This window comes from Trichosurus vulpecula, chromosome 1, assembly GCF_011100635.1.
Source record: "Trichosurus vulpecula isolate mTriVul1 chromosome 1, mTriVul1.pri, whole genome shotgun sequence".
Lineage (NCBI taxonomy): Eukaryota > Metazoa > Chordata > Mammalia > Diprotodontia > Phalangeridae > Trichosurus > Trichosurus vulpecula.
Genome location: NC_050573.1, coordinates 416,798,727 through 416,824,948, shown reverse-complemented (window position 1 = coordinate 416,824,948; position 26,222 = coordinate 416,798,727). Strand labels below are relative to the sequence as shown.

The window sequence follows — 26,222 nt, the reverse complement described above, 5'->3', positions numbered from 1 at the left end:
CAAACAACCTAACCTTCCACAGGGTCTGTAAAATGAGAATGGGAATAGATGGGCTTTGAGTACCTGCATAGTTCTAGATCAGGGGTGGGCAACCTGCATCCTCAAGGCCACATTGTGGCCTTCTAGGTCCTTGGGTACAGCATTTTAACTGAATCCAAGTTTTACAAAACAAATCTTTTTATTAAGGGGATTTGTTCTGTGAAGTTTGTATTCAGTCAAAGGGCCTCACTGGAGGACCTAAAGGACGACATGGGGCCTTGAGGCCCCAGGCTCCCCACCCCTGTTCTAAATCTATAATCCTTTCAGCCTATGATCCAATCATAGCTATTAGCCCTCATTTAAGACAGATAACTAAGAAACTCCTCTGCCAGTCACAGAGATGGGGAAAACACTCAACAGAAGGTGAAAGATTTAAGAAAAAAAATGAAGGTAACTGTGGGAGAAGCATGAGTAGAATAAAGTAACAATACACCAGATGCTAAAGGATAAGAAGTAGAGGGAAGATAAAAAAAAAGAGATGACAAATGAAATGGAAAGAAGAAAATCTACTGTCACAGCAACAAATTATTATAAGCATAAAAACTAAAAAAAAAAAAAAAAGAAAACAAGATGGAAGGATAGTATGTCACAAAATGTAGATGTCATAATAAGAGTAATTATCTTTCCAAAAACCAAATGCTATGAAAAGTACGTATTTAGAAACATCAAAATATTGAACTTCTACCTACTGAAGACCAATTTTATCAATATGGAATAATTCATGTTAATATACTCTAACACAGTTTGTAAAATGGTATACAATTACGAGTTAAAATTGGTACAATGACCTGAAAAAAAAATCTGACTTTGATCATTTAGCACCCCCTCTTGGTTAACTGTGGAAGGAAATTAGATACTTTGTTTTAAAAGACAGTGTGCACATTAGACAATAGCTAAATGGTGAAAAAACAGGGTACGGCCTAAAAAGGCACATTTTGTTACTAAAACCTAATGTTTTTCATTTTGTCCAGTGAAAAAGTAATCAGAAAGGCAAGAAGTGACTGATCATGAAGAATACAGAAAACTGTGATGTATTTTTATACTTCTGACAATTAGTCTCTTTGGGAAAAGAATCTTTAAAAAATTGACAAAGTATTTACAATGTATTAAAAAGGTAAAATAAGAGAGGCAGGCAGAGTGATGTAGGGAATAGAAAGATGGCTGGAAGACCTAAGTTGAAGTTCTGTCTCTAACACATACTAGCTATTGTCATTAAAGTCCATTGATTCCCTATTACCTCCAGGATAAATATCAGTATCAAAATTCTGTTAGTTTTTTTTAACATTCTTTATAGCCTGGCTTCTTCCTACTTTTCCAGTCACATTATACCTTATTCTTTGCTACATACTCCACCAACCTCTGACACTGGTTTCCCTGTTATTTCTCACACAAGACACTCCACCTCCAAACTTCAGGCATTTTCACTGGCTGTACCCCAATGCCTAGAGTTCTTTCCTTCCTCATTTCCACCCCCTAGATTTCTTGGCTGCCTTCAAGGCTCAAATAAAATCCTACCTTCTACAAGAGACATTTCCTGATCCCCCTGAGTGGTAGTATGTTCTGTCAGTTGACCATCTCCAACTCATCTTGTTTGTAAAACATTTTTTGCATGTTTTCTTCTACATTAGACTATGAACTCCTTGAGAGAAGGCACGGTTTTTGCCTTTGTTGTATCACCAGTACTTAGCACAGTACCTGGCACATGAGAACTTCAGCAACTATCCAAGACTATAAATTACAGAGAAAGTACCCATTTGCATTGGGAGAGGAAATTCTTCACAGAGAGCTGTATTGGGGATCCTTGAAGAGTTTGGCCTTTGTTTCCTTTGATTAATCAGTGTTTTTGAGTCTTACTAGGTGCTAAGCCCCAGGCCCAAACCCTTGTCTATTAGGTGTTAAGCCTATGTGGGTGAGAATTGGTAACTAAGGTGGGACTCCAGGTGGGGCCAATGAAGGGAGCTGCTAACACCAGAGCCAATCATAGGAGCCTAAGTTCTGGTCACTCAGATGTCATTTGATGAAGTCTGAAACTGTATAAAAAGGGAGAACAGAGGTATTTGCTTAAGGCTTTCACTCCTGGAGGTGAGGGACTCTGGGCAGCCACTGTAAGGGCCTTCCAGCTGAACTCAGATGTTGATGCTTTTTGGTAACTATGAATTGTATTTGGTGGGTTTGTAATTTGTTTGTATTTGCTCTGAAGTTCAAGGTGCTGGCTTTTTCCCCTGAAGTAAGTGAATGACATTTGTATGCTGGAGTAAAGTAAGATTGTTAACCCCTTAATGTTGCTTTCCTTAGTAAAGCAGATCAAAAGAACCTGGGCTTGCAGCGTTCTGTGAGCTGGTTGTTGTTGGTTTTTCACCCCCACAGCACTTGCTAGTCAGATTGTTGAAATAGGAGCTCCCTATACCAATAAAATCAGAGATCCAGTTCCTATCACATAAGTCCCTACTATGGGGATGGGGGTGAGGGAACCCTTCTCTAAGGGGAAAAGAAGGGAAAAAAGTTTTGAATGCTTTATACATTACATTGATGATATGAAAATTGTATTTCTTTTATAACACAGATGGCAAGATAATATAAACAGGAAGTAAATATAGAGAATTCAAAGTAAATAAAATTCATCAGACAGAATGTTAGAATGGTCAACTAACTGCCTATCAAACATTTTGAACAGGACATCCTATTGGCATCTGAATTTCAAAGGTCTAAAACAGATCATTCTTGCCCCCCACAAACTTGACCCTCTTCCAAACTTCTCTATTTCTATTGAGAAATTCAAGGGCAATCCCATCCTTTGCAACCTCCTATTATTCTCAAAGTCCACAATTTCCTTCACCTTCACACATGCAATCAATTGTTGATTGCTGATCCTACTTCCACATCTTTTACATCTATCCTCTTCTCTCCACTCACAGACCTTTATCACTTCTCTCCTGGACTAACTCAATAACTTCTTATAATTCATCTCTCTACCTGAAGTCTCTTGCCACTACAATCCTTCCTCTATAAAGGGCCAAAATGGTATAACTAAAGCAAAGCTCTGACCACATCACTCACCAGCTCAATAAATTCTAGAGTTCCTTATTACTTCTAGGATTCAATACCAATTGCTTTTTCTCATTTCAAGGCTTTCACGGTCTGGCTCCAACTCATCTTTCCAGATTTATTAAATATTATTACTCATCATGCATTCTACAGTCTAGTCAAATTGACTTTCTTTCTGTTCCCCACATAACATTCCATCTCCCAACTCTGTACCTTTGCATAGGGGACATGTCCTCCATCTTTAGAATACTCTTCCCTCCTCATCTCAGTTTCAAAGAGAGTCCCTAGTTTACTTCAAATTTAGTTAGAAGTTAGAAGGAGCATATGCAGACAGAGGGCATGGATATGAGCTGACTATGATGGGATGATATTTTAAAAAATTAAAGGGTGAGAAAGAGGGATGCACTGGGAGACGGGGGAAAGGAAAGGTAACATGGGATAAATTATCTCAAGTTAGGCACAAAAGAGCTTTTACAAGAGAGGGGAAGCTGGAGGGGTGGTGGGCAATATTTGAACCTTACTCTCATTGGAATTAGTTAAAAGAAGGAATAACATACACACTCAGTCTAGATACAGAAATCTATCTTAACCCACAGGGAAGCAGAAAGCAAGAGGAATACAAGAAAGGAAGGAGGACTAACAGAAGAGAAGGTGGATTGGGGAGGCAGTAGTCAAAAGCAAAACATGTTTGAGGAAGGAAATGGTGAAAGAAGAGAAGGATAAACTGTGGAAAAAAGTAGGATGGACGGAAATACACAGTAATCATAAGTGTGAATGTGAATGAGATGAACGCACCCCTAAAATGGAAGCAGATAGAATGTATCAGAAACCAGAAACCTACAATATGTTGTTTACAAGAAACACAATGAAGCAGAGACACACACAGAATAAAGGTAAGGGGCTGGAGTAAAATCTATTATGCTTCAGCTGAAGTGGGGAAAAAAAAAGCAGAGGTAGCAATCATGATCTCAGACAAAGCAAAAGTAAAAAATAGGTCTAATTAAAAGAGACAAGCAGAGAAACTACATTTTGCTAAAAGGTACAATGAAGGACAATGAAGTAATATCAATACTAAGCATATATGTGCCAAAGTCTTAAAGCATCCAAATTTGATTACATTAAATTAACAAGGTTTTTTTGCACAAACAAAACCAATGCAGCCAAAATTAGAAGGAAAAGAGAAAACTGGGAGAAAAAAAATTTACAGCAAGTTCCTCTGATAAAGGCTTCATTTTTCAAATACATAGACAAGTAGGTCAAATTTATAAGAATACAAGCCATTCCCTAATTGATAAATGGTCAAAGGATATGAACAGGCAATTTTCAAAGAAACTGAAGCTATCTATAGTCATATGAAAAATGCTCTAAATCACTACTGATTTGAGAAATACAAATTAAAACAACTTTTGAGGTACCACCTCACACCCATCAGATTGGCTAATGTGACAGGAAAGGAAAATGACAAATGTTGGCAGTGATGTGGGAAAACTGGGGCACTAATGCACTGATGGCGGAATTGTAAAGTGATCCAACCATTCTGGAGAACAATTTGGAACTATGCCCAACTGTGCATACCCTTTGACCCAGCCAATACCACTACTGGGTCTGTATCCCAAAGAGATGAAAGAAAAAGGACCTATATGTAAAAAAAATATTTATAGCAGCTCTTTTTGTGGTGGCAAAGAATTGGAAATTGAAGAGATGCCCCTCCACTAGGGAATGGCTGAACAAGCTGTGGTATATGAATGGAATGGAATACTGTGCCATAAGAAATTAACGAGCAGAATGCTTTTAGAAAAACCAGGATAAGACTTACATCAATTGATACAAAATAAGCACAACAAGAACAGTGTATACAGTAACATCAACATTGTATGATGATCAACTGTGAATGACTGAGATATTCTCAGCAATATCTAAGGCAATTCTGAAGGACTTATGATGCAAAATGCTATCTACCTGCAGAAAAAGAACTAATGCAGTCTGAATACAGATTGAAGCATACTTTTTGTTTAAACTTCTTCTTCTTTTTTGTATCTGTGTTTTCTTTCACAACATAATTAATATGGAAATGTTTTGCATGACTATACCTGTACAACCTTTATCAAAATGCTTGCCTTAGGGCAGAGGGGAGGGAGAGTGGGAGAGAATTTGGAACTCCAAATTTTAAAAAGCAAATGTTAAAAATAGTTTTTACATGTAATTGGAAAAAATATTTAAAATAGAAAAAAACTACAACCTGCAGTTCTCCAATGGCAATCCAGTCTGCTCTTTTCCTAGGCTGCCCCAAGTCATCAAATGAGATTTTTTTTTCTGGTGGCCACAGCAACGTGTGAAACCATCTACTAAGGGATGTATAAAGGAATTCTGATCTTGAATAGCAGAGAGAGTACTCACATTAACAAAAATAATTTTTTGGCTACTAAATTTTTGTTAAAGTACAGTATACAGAATGAGGGAAATGATCATCCTACTATACTCTATCCTTATCAAATCTCCTCTTAGAGTACTGTGTCCTGTACTCTCAGTATCCTTTTTTTATCTGATTCACTGGAAGCTAGCACATAGTATACACTTCTCATTCTCCTCAAATCTTTATGGTACTTTTACAATCCATATATTCAATTTAGTTCTTAATTTTGGATGCTATTATGTAATTGGATAATATTAGGGAAGTTAGAGGTTTGGAATTTGTAATTACTTGGCTTCCCCATTGAACAAGCATTTTTGAGTCTATTGGTTGGGGACAGCCTAATGGGAAGTACTTGGAAGGTGATTAACTGAAGTAGAATTGGGCTGAATCCTATTACCCTGGGTGCTTTTGCCAGAGTTCAAGAAAGCAAAGCTCAAAATATAGTTATATGATGGGTAAGTTCATATGATAGGCAGGCCTATAGTTGGGGGAAGCTTGCCTAAAATTGTATAGTAATATTTCAGAGGAGGACAAAAAGATAGGGTAGATAAGAATCTAGCTTTCTGCCACCTTTCTGGCTCAGACTACTCACTACTTTTCCCTTAAAAAAATTGTCTATTGGCTGTTTGCCTTTTTCCTGGCTGTCTGCCTTTTTCCTGGCTGTCATTCTGTGTAAAATATTTCCCTTTTTATTAAAACAGAAACACTAGAATAATATCAATTCCCACTCAATTTCACTCTTTACACACTGTGTGGACAAAGTGATATGTGTGGTCAGCCCTTGTCTAGATGAGTCAAGAGAACTTAATGAAAGACTGCAGGGGCTATTTCTAAATCAAGTGATCAACAAGATGGAAATTAGACAGTTTTTAAGATCTAAATAAGTTTTCAAACCTCTCCCAAATAGGATTTATGCTTCAAGAGATAAGTAGTTTCATCTCTCTCAGTCTGTGACACCAAGAACCCACCAATGTAATAATCTGATGAACTAATAGCAAAGAAGGCCATTCAGCAGCGCCTCTGCCTACTACCCTCAGACAGAGTTACACAAGCCAACCCACAGGCTTGCAAGGAAACTCAGCTCTATCCCATCCCCACTCTCAGTGTACCAGAAAACCAAAAGGCAGAAGCTGGTCTTGGCTGGTAGAGCTGTGTGGCTGCCACAAAGCTCAGCCACAGAACTAAAGAACAGATGGAAATGAAGCAGGATACATGTGTGCAGTTGTGTGGCACTTCACTAAGCTGGCAAGAAAGGTTCAGCATCAAACTGGGGCCTTCCAGAAGTCAACTGAAGCAGAGAATGATGCTGGTGAAATCTGAATGGCCCAGGATGAGAGGATAGTGAGACTGCTTTCATGTTCAGTCTCTAGAGAAACCAACAAGAAAGGGGAAGGAGTCAGAAAGTGAGCAATAGAGGAAAAAAAGACCAATTATCATGAGATCACAGGAGGAAAAAAAATCAGTTAAAGACTTTGATGACAAGCAGATAAAACAAAAGGGACTATATTAACAACAGAAAGGGATATGGCCTCCAGTTCAGCTAAAAGACTCCAGATACGTATGAATAAATATGCAAGACAAAGGAAAATGAATAAATACCTGAAGAGGCAAAGACCCTGTGGATTCCTGAGAACATGAAACCATAACAGGATGTTCCTGAATGGTTTAAAAGAGAAAGAAGAATCATGAAAGCAGAATTTACGGCCTGCACAGCAGAAATAATCCAAAGAATAAAACAACTTAAATCTGTGATGGCAAGCATCACCAAGGAAACAAAAGAATGATTGAAAATGCAAATACACAGATGTGAAGGACAATCTAGGAGAAGCAAAAAACATTAACAGTAATTGAAAACTACCTCCAATAAAAGCAAAATATATTGATCTTGAAGACAGAATGTATAAAGACAACTTAAGGAGTATAGGTCTCAAGGCAGATCAAGACAAATAAAAAACCTGACCCCATAATGCAAGAAATAATAGAAGAAAAATTCCCAGAACTTCTGAACTTCCTTAATGAGTTCAGTGCATGGCTCACAGTCTTTCTTATTTCACAAAGTACCAATTTAAAGAATCCACAGAATGCCTCTAGAATTTTATTAGACAGTATTTAGAGAGTCACTGAAGACATTTAGGCAGATGATTGATATAATCAGATAAAGATAAGTCTAGCAGTGACGTATAGTAGAGGTATCAAACTCCCATATGACCTAAACAGATCAAAATAAATAAAAATATTATACAACATTTTAATCTGGTTCTCACTCACGTAAAGAATGAACTGGGGGAGAAGGAAGTAGCAAGGTGAGAAGTTCTGTTTCAAAGTTGTTTAAAAAATTTGGGTAGTGGCAGTTGCAAGAGAAAAGAGGGTTAATGAAGATGATTAAAATGAAAAATATTTTGTCGCTAAAAAAGGAAAAAACCAAGTAAGAGAATCAGTTAAGAAACAGATCCATGGAATAATATGAAAAAAGGCAGGAGTTCAAACTTCTGGCAGGCAAGTGGACAGGAGTACAAGACAGCTGTCTAGGGAACACTATGTATTCCCATTATGGGTTTTAAGGGCATACATATACTAAGTCCAACAGTTTCATGTGCTTTAATCTTGTTCTACTATATTTTCTGCTACTAAAGAACAAAGACTATGGTTTATACTTGTAATATAATACCTAGAAGAGTGCTGAAATCAGTGTTTACTGAGTAAATAAAGGAAAAATGACCATTTACCTGAAAAAAAAAATGAAGGAAGGAGAACTTACAGGATCTCAGCTGGATCACTGACATGCTGCTCAACAATATCAAATTCAAATTCAAATCCTACTTCTGACACTTGCTACCTATGTGACATTGGACATGTCTGAAAGTTCTTGAACCTTATATTCCTCATTTGTAAAATAAGGAGTTTGGATTATATAGCCCGTCCAGCTCTGAATCTATGATCTATGATCATTCTACTCTGATTAGAAAAACTATTTGCACAAGAACTACTCTAAACCTTCCTTTCTTGAAGTCCTAATTTTCTTCTATACTTAGTACTTAAGTCATTGAGAACATTTATCATAGCGCTTTCAAAACATTTCTTCTCATGCTCTCTTTTGGTCAAAGAATAGTACTAGTGATAATAGCTAGCAACTTATATACAGTTTTAAGGTTTACAAGGTGCTATACACATATATACATATATATAAATATAAAGTATATATGTATATCTATACACACATATAAGATTTGATTCTTATAACAAACCTTTGAGATAAGTGTTATTATTATTTCCATTTTATAGATGCATGAAGTGAAGCTCACAGATTAAGTGACTTGCCCAATGCACACAACTTTTTTAAAAAATATTTTTCCCAGTTACATGTAAAGACATTTAACATTTATTTTAAAAAAAATTGAGTTCCAAATTTTCTCTCTCCCTCACCTCTCCCCTCCCTGAGACAGTAAGCAATTTGATATAGGTTATACATGTTCGGTCATCAAAATGTATTACCATATTAGTCATGTTGGGTCACACAACTTTAATAAATGTCTTGTTCTTGTGTTAGTCCTTCATTTTCAAAGAGCGCCATGGCATCAGGGAAATGATGACATGACTTGCAGTTGACTTTGATTTGAGTGAGGGAGGGTTGTGCAAAGTCACCAGCCCCACTTTATTCTCCAGAGCCATCTGGGTCCAGTGACCAGACATTCATCAGGATGACTGGAGATGACCCAGGATGCAATGGGAGACCCTGGCCCTTTAAGGCTAAGGCTTTTTCATGTACTCACTTAAGAGTGAGGTAACACCCATTCAGTGAATGTCTTAGGAAGAATTTGAACACCAGTCTTTCTGACTCTAAGCCCAGCACTCTACCCAACTACATCACTTTTTGGCCCCAATGTTCCCCATTCCTTATTAAAGATAATCCTGCTTCTTGTGCCAATAATTCAGTATCTCATTTCAGCAATCATCTGTTCTTTTCTCAAGTATTTTCAATTCCTCCTTGCCCAATAACTACTTCACTTCTCCTCTTCCTCTACATTTTTGCTTGACAATCCATGTCTCCAATATTAATCTTTCTTCTGAACTTAAGACCTCCATTGACAGCTGCCTACATAAATGACTTAAGATGCTGTGGAAAGAGCTAACTCTGGACTCAAGAGTCCAAGGTTCAAATCCCAAGTCTGATTATCTGTGTGACCTTATTAAGGCAAGTCACTTTGCTTCCCTATGAGTGTGGAATTTCAAAGTCCCTTCCAGTTCTAGATCTATGATTCCAAGACTTTTCTTCCTGGATGTCCCAGTGTGTCCAAAAGTGAACTAACTTTGTCTCTTAAACCTCTACCCTCTTCTTAAATCTGTTCTTCCCTCTCACTTTCACTATTTTGGTCAGTAGCACCATCAATTTACTTTGTCTCCAATTAGCTATTGTCTTTCACACTTCTCTGCCACCATTCCTATCTAGTTATCAAGTCTTATTGATTTTTTTAAATATCTTTACTGGTTATTCCCTTTTTTCTATTTCCACTTCCACTATTCAAATACAATAACCTCATTAGCACTTGTGTGGACTATTGTATTTCTCAGTTCCTACTTTAATTCAACATTTCTAGCATTTGAGGTTTCTTCAATCTGATTCCAACCCAATTTTCTAGTCTTATCACACAAGCCATTAAGTAGCAGAGTAGAAATTTAAATTCAGTTGTGTTCTTTCCACTACAACCTTCACACATTCTGTATTATACCCCAAACTGGACTGTTTACCCTTCTCTGAAAGGATACCATTAACTGATGGCAGACCACTTCTAATGCCTAGCATACCCTCCCCTTCTGCCTTTCAAAATCCTTCCCTTCTGCTTTCTAATGCTACCACCTCAGTGAAACCTTCTCTGAATTTCCCAGAAAGTGTTCTATGTTCAAAAGTTTCAGCACTTTGTCTGGTTCTCTCTTTTGCCCCCATGAGATTCTAATGTAAGAACTTAAGGACAGGGCTTTTGACAGTTTTTATTTTTTTATCCCCAGTTGCTAGCACAGGGTCTGTAGGCACTTAATAACAGTTGCTGTGAATCCATATTGCTGACAAAATGAAGTCTTTATACAAATAGTTCCCTGATACCTAGAGTTCCAACTCTTATACCTTGAATTCCAAGGCTTCCAATAATTAAGTACCACTCTACTTTTCCAAGTTAAGTGGAGTTAAATCTGTATTGGGGGGGCGGGGGGAAAGACTGCAGGTTTAAAAAAATACAAAATAAGGCCTCATTTTCTAGGCATTTCACAATAATTCTACATAATTAAGTTTTCCAGATAATTAAAGTTTACTTATCCTTTTAAATACCAGAACTTCTATTATTTAATAATTCAAAATGGAAATCTTTCTAAATTCAAATATATAATATCTTGCCCTCTCAGAGGACATATAGTGGACATAATGTACAATTTTCTTAACTAATCTAAATAATGACTATTATATTCTACAGGGTTGCTTTTCAATATAGTCTCAGGCTTTTTGACTTGAAAGTGTTTTTTTCCCCTCATTTGTTTTCTTTTTGAGTCTTACTCTAGCATTTTTCCTAAACTCTTCTTCTAACTTGTTCCTAATAATGCTAGAGACTGGGAAATTATAATCAAGTCTGTTAGTCTTGTGTATAAAATAGAGTCAATAGGCTCTGAGTGCAGGAATAATTTTCCTAGAATTAAAATATGTGTGGTGGGGGAGGGGGTAGATGAACTAGGGCAGTTCAGAAGCCCTTTTTCCTCTTCTGAATTCTTGGCTGTACTTCATATGGTAGAGCATTGGAAATGTAAACTGTTACTCTATAAGTTCAAATATATATTTCCAATCTTTTTTAAGTAAATTGGCTGTATAGAGGTGTTTCTGTCTCCTAGGAGAATTATAATTACTGAAGTAAATCTTAAAGATTCTTAATAAGAGCTTTGTGATTTCAAACTGTTGTCATTTTTATTTGGCTGTATAATTATAAAACACAGTAATTCAATCTACTCAAAATCCTGGTGTTATTTTATCACTTTGTTCTGTGGAGGTGTTTTTTTCATTTTACCTGTTACATAAATACTGTTGAAGAGAAGAAAAATGGTGGGGGCAGCAGAAGAATGGCGTTTTAAACAAGGTGGCAATACCTTTAGAAGCGGCATCTTGAGATCCTTGGCAATTGGTATCCAGGGACGATGGGAATTACCAAAAAAAAAAAAAAACTCAACAAACCCAACAACAACAAAAAACAATTTTTTAAATATCAGGCAGAAAACAAAACGCTGGAGGATTTACAGAACGAGCCAAAAAGAAGTCAGCTTTAGAAAGTGAGGAAGAACTCAAGAAAAAATAACCAGAGATCTTATAGCTAAGAAAAAGTCAGTCAACAAGCATTTAAGTGCTTACTATGTGCCAGACACATACAAATACAAATACAAGCAAAAAGGATAGTCCCTGTCTTCATGGAGCTTCCCCTCTAATGGGGAACATTTCCATTCTAATGAAACACATAAAAGGACTAATTTATAGAGATTTCTGTTTATAAAAGTCACTCAACAAAAATTTACTAGGCACTTACTATGTGCTGGGCACTTCACTAGGCTCAGGGGATACAAATGAAGGTAAAAACATGGTCCCTGCCCTCAAACAATATACATTCTGATGAGAAAGAAAGCCTGCAAAAAACTAGGTACATACAGGACATAGAGAGAGTAAGTATAAAAGGAAGGTAATCACAGAGGGAAGGCACTAGTATTGAGGGGGACAAAATTATAGAAAGTGGGATTTGAGGTAAAACAATTCAGGATTACTGTTGAGGATCTATCTCTTTTCTCTTCAGAGATTCAATCAACAACAATCCTTCACAAAAGATTATCGCACAATTTGCTTAAAGTCAATGTGATGGCCCTCAGGTCCAAGAAGTGCCTTTTGCTATTTTAGAATCTTTATCAGGCATAGTGTTCTATATTCATGCAGAATGTAGACTTTTCCTGATCTGAAGTGGTTCAAGTCCTCTCATTCTTCAAATTATCTTGTTTTTACACAAAAACTATATTAATTTTTGTGTTTTTATCCTCAGTATTTCACACATATTAGATGCTTAATAAATTTTGTTTAACTAAATTGTCCCTTTGGACCCACACATCTCACCAAAACTGACCCAGCTCCTTGACACTTTTAATTTGCTCTTTGAATATAAAATTTGATGTACTTCTCTCACACACACCCCATATCCAATATGCTGACAAGTCCTACTGAGTCTATCTTCTTAATAAGTCTCTTGTATGGCCCCTTCTCTCTTCTGACACTGCCACCACTCTGGTGCAAGCCCTTAGCACCTCATGTCTAGACTACCAAAACAGCTTGCTGGGTGAACTGGCCTGCCTCAAGTCTCTTCCCACTCCAATCAATCCTTTACTCAGGATTCCCTATCATCTCAAGGATTAAATATAAAATCCTTTGTTCACATAAAGCCCTTCATAACCTTACCCCTTCCTACCGTTCCAGGTCTTCTTATATCTTACTCTCACCAACATATTCTGTGATCCAATGACACTAGCCTCCTTGTTTTCTTCTCACAAGATACTATCTCCCAATTCAGGACATTTTCACTGGTGGTCGCCCCATACCCAGAATTCTCTTCTGGCTATCTCAGCTAAAATCCCACCTTCTAAAAGAAACCTTTCCCAAACCCGTTAATGACAGTGATTTCTGTTATTTTCAGTTCAATTTAATTTATACATATACGTATTTTAATTTATATTATCTTTTTAATACATAGCTGACTGCATATTGTCTCCACCATTAGACTATAAGCTACTTGAAAGCAAGAATTTTTTTTTGGCCTTTCTTTGTATCCCCAGTGTGTATGGGGTAGATGTATGGGGTGTTCAGTGAGGACTATAGGCTGGATGATCATTTGTTGTTATAGAGGGGATTCTTCTGATTCAGATCTTGAGTTAGACTAGATGACCTCTAATATCCCTTCCAACTAAGACTCAGTTTACTCATATAAGAATACAGAAGATGTTTGAGGAGGGAGGATGCAGTGACACTAGGAGGGACTGAAGAATGATTCATGTAGGAAGTTGGACATGATCTGAGCCTTGATAGAACACAAGTATTCAGAAAGGAAGGGCTGAGGAAGTATATTCCAAGCATGAAGGATAGCTTGGGCAAATGCATGGAGAAAAGTGAAGGAATGTCAGTTTGAGAAGGAGCTAGCAGTCCATAGTGGCTGGAACATAAATTATGCAAAGGGGAGTAACGAGAAATAAATCTGGAAAGACAAAACTATGAGGAAAGATAGGCTGGAGGAAAACTATGGAGAGCCTTAAAAGCCAAGCTGAGGAATTTTACATCTTGTCACTGACATAGAAAGCCGTCACTGAAGGCTTCTGAATAGTAAAATAACATGGTCAGATCAGTGTGCTGAAAAGTAATTGGCAGAAAAAGCCTTCACCTCTCACCTACTGTTTTAGGAGTTTTCAAGCTTGATCTCTCCGTCAAACATAAGCTTCTATAGATTTTTTGTCTACATTCAGTCCCCAAGTGTTAAAGTATTTCCTGCATGTAAATTCTTGATCTGAATCATCCTGGTCAACCCAATCTTCAATCATCTCTTCTACTGCCCATAACACTTAGCAAATGGCTTCTTGGAGAGAATGTCTTCAATATCTAGATCTCATTTCACATCCCTAATACCCAACACTGACTTCCAAGTCCAATTCACAATAGGGACCATTAATGTGAATCTGAATAACACCCATAAAATCCTCCACAGTCCAGTACAGACTGATCACATGAAAAATCTACTAAGATCTACAACAGGAAAACTCTTAATGTGTTCCAGCCTCAACATTAACTAAAGTCAAGCATCTTTTCTAGGTATAAATCTCAGCCCTAGAATATACAACTTCTATTCACATTTAACAAATTTCTACTGATTATTCAAAATATACCTAATGGAGTTTGCCTATTTAAATGATAATTAATCATAAGGTAATAGACCATAAAATACTTTGAGATGTAATTCAAATTTAACACCCGTGCTTTGACCATTTCAATTCTCCAAATTGCATTAGATTTGGGAAACTCCAAAAATGAAATTCTCAAACTCAAATTACCAAATAGCAGTGGTCTAAATTTTTATTATACTGAGAGAATTTTATATAAAAGGAGCATCTGTAACTTTGGCCTATAAGTATATTGAAAAAAAAATAGCACTGCTTTCTACACAAAGAATAGTAGTCCTCATCAGAGTTGAAACATCTGTATTCACTTTAAAGCTCATCAAGACAGACTGACATTTTTAGGAGAAGCATATGGTTTGTTGAACGGTCATCTAGAACAGGGTCTTTTGTCTGGTGAGGTCTATTCAAGGTCCATTTACTAGTATATAGAGAAGTTAAAGGGGGGGGTGGATTTTGAAGTCTAGAAAACAGACAGAAACAAACCATCTTCTTCTATCTCGGGTAAGAATGTGACAAAATGTGCTTCATAAAGTCATTTAGATATTTCCTTTCAAACAGAGTTCCCAAGTTCTGAAATAATTCTAAGAAAGCTCTGAAACAAAAGGACTCTAGAGAAGTATGAAACTTTCATAGTGAAAGGTCTTCATCCAGCCAAAGACCACCTCCCTAAAAAAGCATTTCCATTTTAAAGGATAAAATACTTTCCTTTTAAAACAGAGAAGGGCAGAGTTCAACAGCTGTGCTATATTAAACCTGAGCCCTTCCAAAGGAAGAACAAGAGTCTCTAGAGAGAGTAGTAACATGGCCTGCTTTCTCCACAGTGATCACCAAGAGAATGCCTGCTTTTCCTCAGAGAAAACATTTTCTCAACGAAAAAAAGCCAGTGATAGGAGTGTCTAATACATAAAAATATGGCAATAAGTAATCACAAAATTTTCTTCCTGAAGGAAAGGTTTTACTCTGAGTTGGGGGGAGATGCTTTTTGAAGAGATTTTCAAGTCTTAGGTCCTTCAATACAGAACCTATATTTAACAAACAGCAATAATATCACAAAAATATTCACAACAGCCCACTCAATATGAGAAGAACATGTATGAAAGAGGTAGCAAGGTGAGCCCAGTGGATAGAGCACTGGATCTGGACTCAGGTAAACCTGAAGTTAGAAGAGATCTTCAGCCTCAATAAATTACTAGCTTCGGGACCCTGGGCAAGTCACTTAACCTCTTTCAGCATCAGCTTCCTCACCTCTAAAATGGGGATATTAACATCTACCTCCCAGAGTAGTGGTGAAGATCAAATGAAATATTATTTGCAAAGTGCTTTACAGACCTTAAAATGCTATATAAATACTAATACTATTACAATACAGCAACTGACTACTTGGAAGGAAGTTATTATTCTTATATGAAAGTACTAAAAATATATATAATAGCAAAAATTCTAAAAAAAATTCTAAATCACTCATATAATCAGTATTAGCAAATATTTAGATAAACAAATGCTGAGCATCAATTGGAGTACTGCTGTTGTATAGATGAGAAAGAACAAATCTTCACCAGTGGTTTGAGAAAAACTGATAATGCATTTCCCAATAATTCCTATAAAAAAATAAACTAGAATTTATACTACCTACTCAATCTAGCTATTTCACACGAGGAACATGGCTAAGGAACAGGACCTGCTCTCCCAACCCCAGAAAAAAAAAAAGAGCTCTTGCAAAGTAAGAACAGGTATCACAAAGTACATGTATTAAAGCACAATGTGCACCTCTATTTTTTTTTTCAAGCATTACTGATGAGTTGCCACAGTCAAGTATTTATCAACCAGTTGCCAGACAACTGGTGATTAAGCATCCAGCTAGTCCTTGGAAAGTAGATTTGGTCTACTATCAGGCCAATACTCAAAGCCCTTCTATACCAGTCAGAGCTTACACTTTACTTGACTACCCTTCAAGAATTCAATTACCTCTACACCATGAGGCATCATATAGGTAATAGCAAACCAAGAAAACAAATAAAATACAAAATAACCCTCAATTCCTCCTCCTTCTTCTGTAATGACAATGATAGAGTGCATGGCGGGGAGGGGGGACGACGGGACAGGGTAAGTGCTAAGAATCACATGCCTTTTAGACCTTCTATAAACTTAAACTTGGCTGCTGATACTCTGAATTTGAGATCAGTCCAATCTGATTTCATATCACATGATCACAGACCTGGAGCCAGAAAGGATCTTGCTGGCCATCTAGAGCAGGTTCTAGGGAACCTGTGGCCCTCCAGGTCCTCAAGTGCAGCCCTTTGACTGAATCCAGACTTCACAGAACAAATCCCCTTAGTAAAAGGATTTGTATGTAAAACTTGGACTCAGTCAAAGGGCCACACCCAAGGACCTAGAAAGTCACAAGTGACCTCAAGGTCATAGGTTCCCCATCCCTGATCTAGAGCAACCCCTTAGGCAGCTAGGTTGTGCAGTGAGTGGGTAGAGCACAGGACTTGAGTCAGAAAAATGCAAATTCAAATCTAGCCTCAGATACTTACTAGCTTTGTGACCCTAGTAACTTATTCCCTCAGCCTGTTTCCTCACCTTTAAAAGAGAGATAAAAATAGCACCTACCTTATAGGGTTGCTGTGATGTTACGATGACATTATATTTGTAAAGTGCTTTGCAAAACCTTAATGTAAAGCACTATGTAAATGCTTTTTTTAAAGGAAGAAACTGAAGCCCAAGTCATTTGACAATGACCTGCCCAAAATCACTGAAGGAAAGAAATCATTCAATTCAAAAAATCAGGTCTTCTGACTGGAGCCAGTGCTTTTCCAGAGGATATTCGACAAAAGGTGGAAATTGACGATAATGGTGACAACTACACTGTACAACATGAGTCAAAGAGTAGGAGAGGCCATAGACTTGTAGATTACACAGAAGCCTTAGTTACTCCTTTATAAAATGAATACATTCTTTGAGAAAAGAATCAGTAGGCATTGGACATTGCAAGCACTGAATACCATCAAACACACACACAAAAGTGAAACTGATTACATTTAACAGACATGAATAGACTCATTATTGTTGTGGGAGTCATCTCTGAAACAGCTGTGTACAGTCATATCACAAACTTGTCAGAGCAAAGGTCAGAATTAATAAACAGCTAGAAGAAGAATGAGAAAAAGATATGCTATGCCATTGAAACAACTCAATCTTGAGCTATTTAAACAAGTAGTTGATCATAAAAATGATCAATGGCAGCAGTTAGGACTTAAAAGAAAAGGAGACTTGAAGATGAATCTTACTTCAGATACTTATTAGGTTGTGAAACTCTGGACAAGCCACTTTATCTCTCACAACCTCAGTTTCCTTATCTGTAAAATGAGAGGAAATAGGTTTAGACCTACATTTCATACCAACATAAGCTCCAAGTAGATAGATGACTTAGATATATGTTCATATTACAAATTAGAGAAAAAAGGAAGAAATGTCTTTTCAAATCTAAAACCTAAGAGTTTACAACTAAACAAGGGATAGAGAGGATTTCAGAAGATAAAAAAAGGCAATTTTGAATACATAAAATCTAAAAGGTTTTATATAAACAAACCAGTGCAGCTAAAATTAGGAAAAACAGTTAACTGGGTTTGAAAAAGACTTGTAGAAAATTAATTCTGATAAAAGTCTCATTTCCAAGAGAACTGACCCAAATCTGTAAGAATAAGAGACATTTTCCAAATACAGATATGAAGAGGCAATTCTCAAAGGCAGACATGTAAGCGATCAAGAGCCATGTGTAAAAATGCTCCAAATCACTAATAATTAGAAAAATGCAAATTAAAGTAACTAAAGTTCCACCTTGCATCCATCAAAATATTGGTAAAGATGACAAAAAAGATCACAAACAGTGAAGGGGATACAGGGGAGGAGAAAAGCACATAAATGCATTGTTGGTGAAGCTATGAACTGGTACAGTCATTCTGGAAAAGTTTCTAGTCACTAAAACATCCCTATCCTTTAACACCAATACCTCTAGTAAACCTATTCCCAAAATAACTCAAAGAGAAAAGATTGGAAATGTACAAAAATATTTATAGTTTGTAAGGAGAACTGGAAACTAAAGGAGGATGCCATCAATTGGGGAATGGCTGAACAAGTTATAGTAAATAAAGGTAATTGGAACACTGTTGTGCCATAGGAAAAAATGAAAGGGAGGGATGACTTCAGAGAAATTTAGGAAGAAATTTGGGTAGAGAGATGTGAGGAGAAACAAGAGAAAAAAAAAGTATATAACAATACCATAAAGCTTATAGGTGAAAGACAGAAAGCTTTCCCACTAACTCACATATTCATTTGGAGTTTTCAAATTCCTCTGAAAAACCTAAGACTTCTGATAAGTGCAATGGTCAAGCAGGACTCCAGGGGACAGATGATGGGTCTACGCTACCCATCCTCTTGACAGTTGATGGGTCTACGCTACCCATCCTCTTGACAGTTGATGGATTCAAGAACAAGACATTTTTGAATATGAACAATGTGGGAATTTGTTTGGTGTGACTATACATGTTATAAAAATTGTTTTTACTTTTTTTTTAATGAGGGAGAGAAAATAATGCTTAATTGAAGATAAACTTTTAAAAAAATAAAATGAAGGAATTGGACTTGATGGCTTTTAAGCCTTATCACACCCTTCCAGCTCTACATCTGTGATCTATAGTAATGGACAAAAAAATTCTATCAACATCAGTATAATAATTTTATACAGAAGTATAACTGATGTATATCAACTGCAATAACAAGGACACCAAAAGAGCCTAAAAAGCATTTTAGTTAGCAAATATTTGGCTTACTTGCCAAGAAAAGATGGCAATTTAAAACATGAAGTCATTTATAACATAATACAAAGAAGAACTATATATGATTAGGAACAGTATCACCTCATAGAGTAGAACAAAAAGAACAGAATAATTTTAGAGAAAGTCTGGTAAGAAATTAAACTAAACAGTTATTATCAGGGCAGTTAAAGATAAAAATGGAAGAATGATAAACAGAAGAAAAGTGGAAAAGACATATAAAGATTTTTACAATAAAAATGATCAAGATAACATCAAAAACAACCCACTCATAAACCTACTTTCTCATTTGCACAAAAATTTTCTAAGATTCACCCCTCTATGCATCCAGGACATCCTCAATGAAGATACTAGAAAGAAAAAGTCAGGCTTTCTTTCACAAGTGATTTGCTATAATGGACATCTTTACCACCAGGCAATTCACTGAAAGACATAGAGAATACAAGATCCCAATGGTTTTGTTGTTTGTTGGCTATAAAAAGCACTTGTACTAGATTTGGGTATGTTGTCTTTTTTCTTTTTTTTTTTTTTCCAACATATGCACCAGGGATTCTTAATCTGGAGTCTTAAAAAAATTTTATAACTATATTTAAATATAATTGGTTTCATTTCTAATATTGCGTATTTTATTTTATGCATTTAAAAACATTTTTCTAAAATGGGGTGTTAGGGGCAGCTAGGTGGCACAGTGAGTAGAGCCCCAGCCCTGGAATCAGGAAGACCTGAGTTCAAATCTGCCCTCCAACACTTGACATACTTACTGTGTGACCTTGGGCAAGTCACTTAATCCCAATTGCCCTGCCTCCCCCCCTCCAAAAAATAAAATAAAATAAAATGGGGTGTTAATAGGCTTTGCTAGATTGGCGGAGGGGTTCACATGACACAAAAAAGGTTAAGAACCCAAGCTATCTATGTATATGTTGCTTCCTCCATTTGTATGTAAATCTGTGCAGAACAGGAACTGTTTCTTCTTTGTCTTCCTATTTCCAATCTTCCTATCACAATGCCCAACACAAAGAGATGATTAATAAATGTTGGTTGGTTGATTGACCTATTGGTGGGATTTAGTAAAGGAAAATGCCTCCATCTTAACGACTTTTCCAACAAGGTATTGCCCCATCCCTACATTAAAGTTATTCAAGATTCACTGAAAACAAAACATGTCTCTGAAAAATGATTACAAAGAAGCAATTTCCCTCTGTGTTTCATTTTCCACTTCCATCTAAAGTCCCCTGTTGGGAACAGACCTAACCTCAGTGAGCTAACTGAAGAGACCCCCACAGTTTCCCTCTTCTAACAAACTATATTATATAAAACTGGCTTGCCTCTTTTAAACGGATCTTCCCTATAGTACTACTCTAATACTCCATCTTGAAATGAAATTGTCTCCAAGTTCTTGAAGGCTCAGTATAAGCCCTCAAAGACCAACTCAAAATGGCTTATCACATAATACTGTCCCCTAGGTGAAGTTTTTGGCCACAGCAATTAATGAAACTGTATACTTGAGCATAGAGAGGCTACCACCTCCAACAATGGAGAAAATACCCACAATGATAAAATTATGTAACTTTAGATAATAAAGCATACGAGTCCAGAAGGTATAAATAGGATAATCTGTTGGGAGCATAGGCTGAGTAAGTATAAGGACGGTATTTTTAAGGCATTAGATTTTGAGTTCCGTGAGGGCAAGGATAATCTTTTACCTCTTTTCCTATCCCCTCCCTTCCCCCACTAGCCCTTAACTCTACCATCCCCCCACCCCCTGCTTAGTACAGTGTCTGACACTTAGTAGGCACTTAATAAACGTTGATTGATTGATGGATTGACTAGAAGTTGACATGTTTTGGCAATTGAAGTAACTGAATATAGCAGCTTAAACTCTTGATACTGTTACAAATTACTAGAAAAAAGTATTCAATGCCTATATTTTATATTACTATACTGTTCTGAATATAGGCTTAAATCAGATGTATTTAAAAGGTGAAAAAAACTCAAATACATACTAAAAATAACTGCACAGAATTACTACATAAAAGTATATTTGCTTTTAATTCAAATAAAAACATTTTATCACAGGATTATTGGCCTTTGAGGGAAAAGATGGCCTATATTCAGACCCAAAGACAATATTTACATTGGTCAGTATCCTATTTTTCCATCACTGTCTTTCACAGAGAAGACTACTAAGTAGCAAAGGAAACTATTCCCTTAGGCTTGTCACAAATTATAGTTACTGTAAGCTTTTTTTTTAAACAAGCATTTTACCTATGTATATACTGGTTATTATACTGAATACTTTCCATTTAGAGAGGAACAAACCCTTCACTAATTAGATATACCAAAAAAAAATTAAAGGCTACTCAAAACCCACTAAAATTCCAACCCACTTTGATAGAGACCTGCCCATTAGTGCAGGTCTTCTAATAAGCACAACAATTTTTAAAAGTATTATTAGAAGTTACTTTTAGTGCCTTATAAGCTTTGAGAACTCGGCTTTGGATGAGTTACACAACAAAACAAAAACCGGTGTGGACAGTTACCTGTTAATACTGCCTACTCAAAGTCTGAGGTAGCAGCCATAATGGTTTTGAATAGTCCTAAATATTTCTCAACTTTGAGCTAGCCTAGTTTCCCATGATATAAAATAGCACTCTACCAATCCCTGGAATTCCCACTGACTGGGGTTCCTACATATTCTCCCATTCTTCTACCTTTAACTGACTAGATGTTGAAAAGGGGCAGGTTGCTAGGACAAGGAAAGAGTAGGTCCAGATAACCTAACAGTCTACAAGCTGGTCAGTAAACATGTAATTGAACCCACACAATCCAAGAGAAGAGCAAATGTTGAATCTATGAATTTCATTTGAGGACATTCAGTCATTAAAAGTAAATAAGGCCAGCATGAATTACCAAGTAAAAATATAAATGTGGAAGATATAGCATTCTATCTCCATAACTTCATGAGTACATGAGCATGAGCAATGGCTATTTCTTTTCCTCAGCCCCATTTAGTTACTCCCCTGGAATGTGCATCCTTAATTGGTTGGAAAATATATGATCACCCTGCCTATATCCCCATTATCTTCCCTACTGTCTTCATTCTCCTTATATTTGTTTTACTCTTTTATTATCTTTAAATTATTTAAATATTTGTAGATTTTAAGCTTTTAACAGTTGTTAAATAATTTAAATAAGCCAGTTAAAAGGTGTGAATTATATTAAATTTTATTATTTTTACCTACTGAATTTTAAGACAGTTTGAAACAAAGGCCATCCTACTAGTTTTGAGTATGTGCATGACTTAATTTTTAAATTCCTTGTAATATATTCAGTTTGCAAGCAGAAATTTTAACTCAGTAAACAGTGAATTATCTGCCGAAGTTCCCTATACCATAAAGAGTACTGACTATGATGTCTGAGTACCTGAGTTCAAATCCTCCCTCTATTGCTTACTAAGTCTGTGACTTTGCTTAATATCCTTGGGCATCAATTTCCTAATCTATAATAAGGAAGAGTTGGCCTGGATGATTTCTGAAGTCTCTTCCAGCTCTAAACCCATCCTTTCAACAACCTAAAGGAAAAATCAATGAGCTAGAAGACATGTTCTAGTCCCAGTTCCAACAACGACATATGAGACCTTGGGATGGAAGACCACTTTTCCATATATGTGTCTAACACAAATATAAATGGATACTCAAAAACCAATTTATCCCTCTCTCATCTTAGAACTTATCTTATTGCTCCCAAATACTTCCCCTACCACTGAATGACATGTGTCTGCTTTCTCTTCGAAGAAGTCTCAGTCTTTCAAAATTCATCTCCTCTATAAAAAGAAGGCCTTTCCTAGTTAACCCTAGCTCCAGGCACCCTGCATTTCCTTTATATTTAGGGTACCATAGTTTACACTGTATTAATTTGCCATAGGTTCTTTTTAATTTTTGCCACCTTCACCAAACTTGACCATGCTTCTTCACTTAGACCATGGAGTTTTTAACCTGGGGTCCATGAAGCTATGCCTACATGATTGCCTATATGTGTGTATATATGCATATGTACATATGCACATATTATGTGTATATACATAGTGTATATGTCTTCATGGATATAGACAGAAACACATACATATATGTGTATGTTTTAAACAGCTACATGAACCCCAGGTTAATAACCCATGTCCTATGGGTATGCATGTGTATGTATTATATTCCTCATTGTATATTTGTGTGTATGTGTATGTGCACATGTATGTGTGTATCAATGTTTATATATGAACTGTATTTCAATATAATTGATAATTTGATAGCTAATTCCATATAATATTTCTTTTGCAATCCTACATACTTTATTTTAGGCATTTAAAAACATTATTCCGAAGAGTCCATAGGCTTCACCAAACTGTCAATGGGGTCCATGACCCAAAAAAAGGTTAAGAACCCCTGATTTTAGACTTAGCAGATAAGGAGTCAGGAAGACCTGAGTTCAAATGCCATCTCAAGCACTCACTACCTCGTGTGACCCTGAGCCAAGTGACGCAAGTAACTTAACCCCTGCTTGCCTCAATTTCCTCATTTGTAAAATGGTAACAACAGCACCCTACTCCCAGGGTTGCTGTGAATCTCAAATGAGACGATAATTGTAAAGCACTCAGCTTTAGTACCTGGCGACAGTCTGCGCTATGTAAACTTTAGCTCTTCAAACTGCACCAAGATCTTTGGGACACCCCGTACAAGGTCGGAACAATTACACTCGAAGTGTCCTAAACAGGAGACAAGCAAAACATACTGTTCACAGCCCCAGGGTTCACCATATATTCCACCTTGAACCCTGAGTAAACCGTGATGGGAAAAGATGCAAACATATGGGTGTCAGGGTAGGCGGGAGAGTGATCTCCCCAGTAACTGCAAGGTCGTCACCAGTTTCCAGAACCAGACCCACGATTTGCTCTTGTCTCCTTCAGCCTTCCCGCCCAACATCCCCAGCAAGAGCTGCCAAGTGTCCCTCTCCCAGCCGGGGAGCCCGGAGCAAAGCCTCGGGGTGCAAAGGCTGCGTGGAAGCCTCCGAACCTCGAGAAAGGAGGTGTAGAGGCGCTCGGGCGGCCGCCCCGCCCCCTCCTCCCTCTCCCCCCCGCCCCAGCCCCACACCGCCCCCCAACCCGGGGCACTAAAGCGGGCGCAGCCGTTTCTCCGGGCGGACCCCCGAGCTCCCCGGCACCTGGCTCTCTGCCTCCGGGGCTGGGGGCGGCTGCTCGGGCCGTCCCTGCTCTCACTCTCTTTCCGTCTCACGGGCCCAGGACACCCGGGGGAGCCCTAGGCCGTCCGGGGACGCGGGGAGGGCCGGGGCACCCGCGGGGGACGCGGGGTCAGTGGCGGGGAGAGCTCTGAGGCCCGAGCCCGGCCTCCCGCTGACCTCGCGGTCTGCGACACCCAAGCGTCCAGGGAAGGGGGGGGGGGTCGGTCCCACAGGAGGAGGCGAGCCAGCAAGGAGCCGCGCTTTACCTGGTGGGAAGCCGGGAGGCCGCGGCTGCTGCCCTTCTAGATCCCAAGGCCTGCCTCAGAGCCGCTGACATTGAGACCGCCGCCATGTTGCCGCAGGCCCACTGCCGGCCGGCTCGGACGGCTCGCCGCGAGGGACCGACTTCCTCCGTTCTCAGGCAAAGGCGAACGCAAAATTAAAGAAAGGTTAATCCTTATGGATGGGAGTTAGGAAAGAGAGGCGAAAAAATTAGGTAGGGATTGGGAGCCTCAGGAAAAAGAATAACAGGAGGAAAAAAGAATGTCAGTGCATCCAGTTAAATTTACAATCCAGAGAAAAACATCAGTCTGGACTGACTATTCAGAACTTTAAAAAAAAAATTAAAATCAATACAAGCAAACCCGGCAAAAACTTGATGTTTGAAACACTTGCAACTTGTTGCAATAATTCTTTCAGGGACTCAGAATCTAGACTTCTCTGGTCCTACCTAAATTGTGGAGCCACAAGACAGTGACCCATTCCTTTTTTAGCCTACCTGGGCTGTTTTTGGGGGGTGGAAGATCTTTTTTTTCTCCTGTTTTTGTCATATAGCTACACTTAAAAGTGAAAGGCCAATCGCAAATAGAAAACAGCTTAGTGTGACACTTTCTGCCTCCATACAGTTATAAAAGTTTCATTTAACGTGCAAAATGTGAATAGGAAAAGAGAATATAGGAGATTATTAAGTAAATGCAACAAATAAGAAAAACATAAATGTTAACACCATATTAGGCACATAAGGAAGGATGTACATATAAAGAGGAAAAAGGAGATAGACCAAAAAGTACAAAAGGAAGCCAAGGAGGATGCTTTAGAATGAAGAAGAGCAGAGGAGCTAGAGTCATTTAAGTCAATGAAAGGGAAGAGTGAAGAAAATTCCTAGAGTAATAACATACATTTAATTAGTCACCAAGTTTTATCTATTCTATCTTTTCAAGCTCTTGCTTCTTTCCCCTTTTTCACTCTCACTGACACCACCCTCTTGCCAGTGATAGGGCACTTCAGTGATCTGGACAGAACTGACATGATCCTGTCTGTGTGCCCTTGGGAGAGTCACCTAACTTCCAGGCCCTCATTTGTAAAACAAGGGGTGGAATTCTAGATGGCCACAGAGGTCCCTTCCCACTCTGGCTCTATATGCCTATGAATGAGGAAATGCTTTAAAAAGTATTCTGACCAATGAGGAGCAGTTGATCATCAAAACAGAAAAACTGAGATTTATGATAAATGAGGAGGTGAATACTGACTAGATTGGTCTGTGTCCTAGGAAAGCAAGGGCTAAAGCCTGGGAAGATTTAAAGTTCGCAATAAATACTGAGGTCCATACAGGGCATGTTTTTAGCTTTGTAAATGGCAAAAAGATCAAGGAAAGGACAATGACACCTGTGAAACCTGGAAGCACTCTGGAGAAGCTACTCAGCGCCTGGGCA

General features: G+C 37.7%; 1 protein-coding gene across 1 annotated transcript in view; it reads right to left on the bottom strand.

Annotated features, from left to right (window-relative positions):
* Nucleotides 1–24,882, bottom strand: part of NDUFS4 (NADH:ubiquinone oxidoreductase subunit S4) — a 119,031-nt gene extending 94,149 nt beyond the window's left edge. The window contains exon 1 of the mRNA XM_036760614.1: nucleotides 24,777–24,882. Within this exon, the coding sequence (XP_036616509.1) occupies nucleotides 24,777–24,862 (86 nt within the window). The 5' untranslated portion in view covers nucleotides 24,863–24,882. The remainder of the gene's footprint in view (nucleotides 1–24,776) is intronic.
* Nucleotides 24,883–26,222: the final 1,340 nt, after the last annotated feature.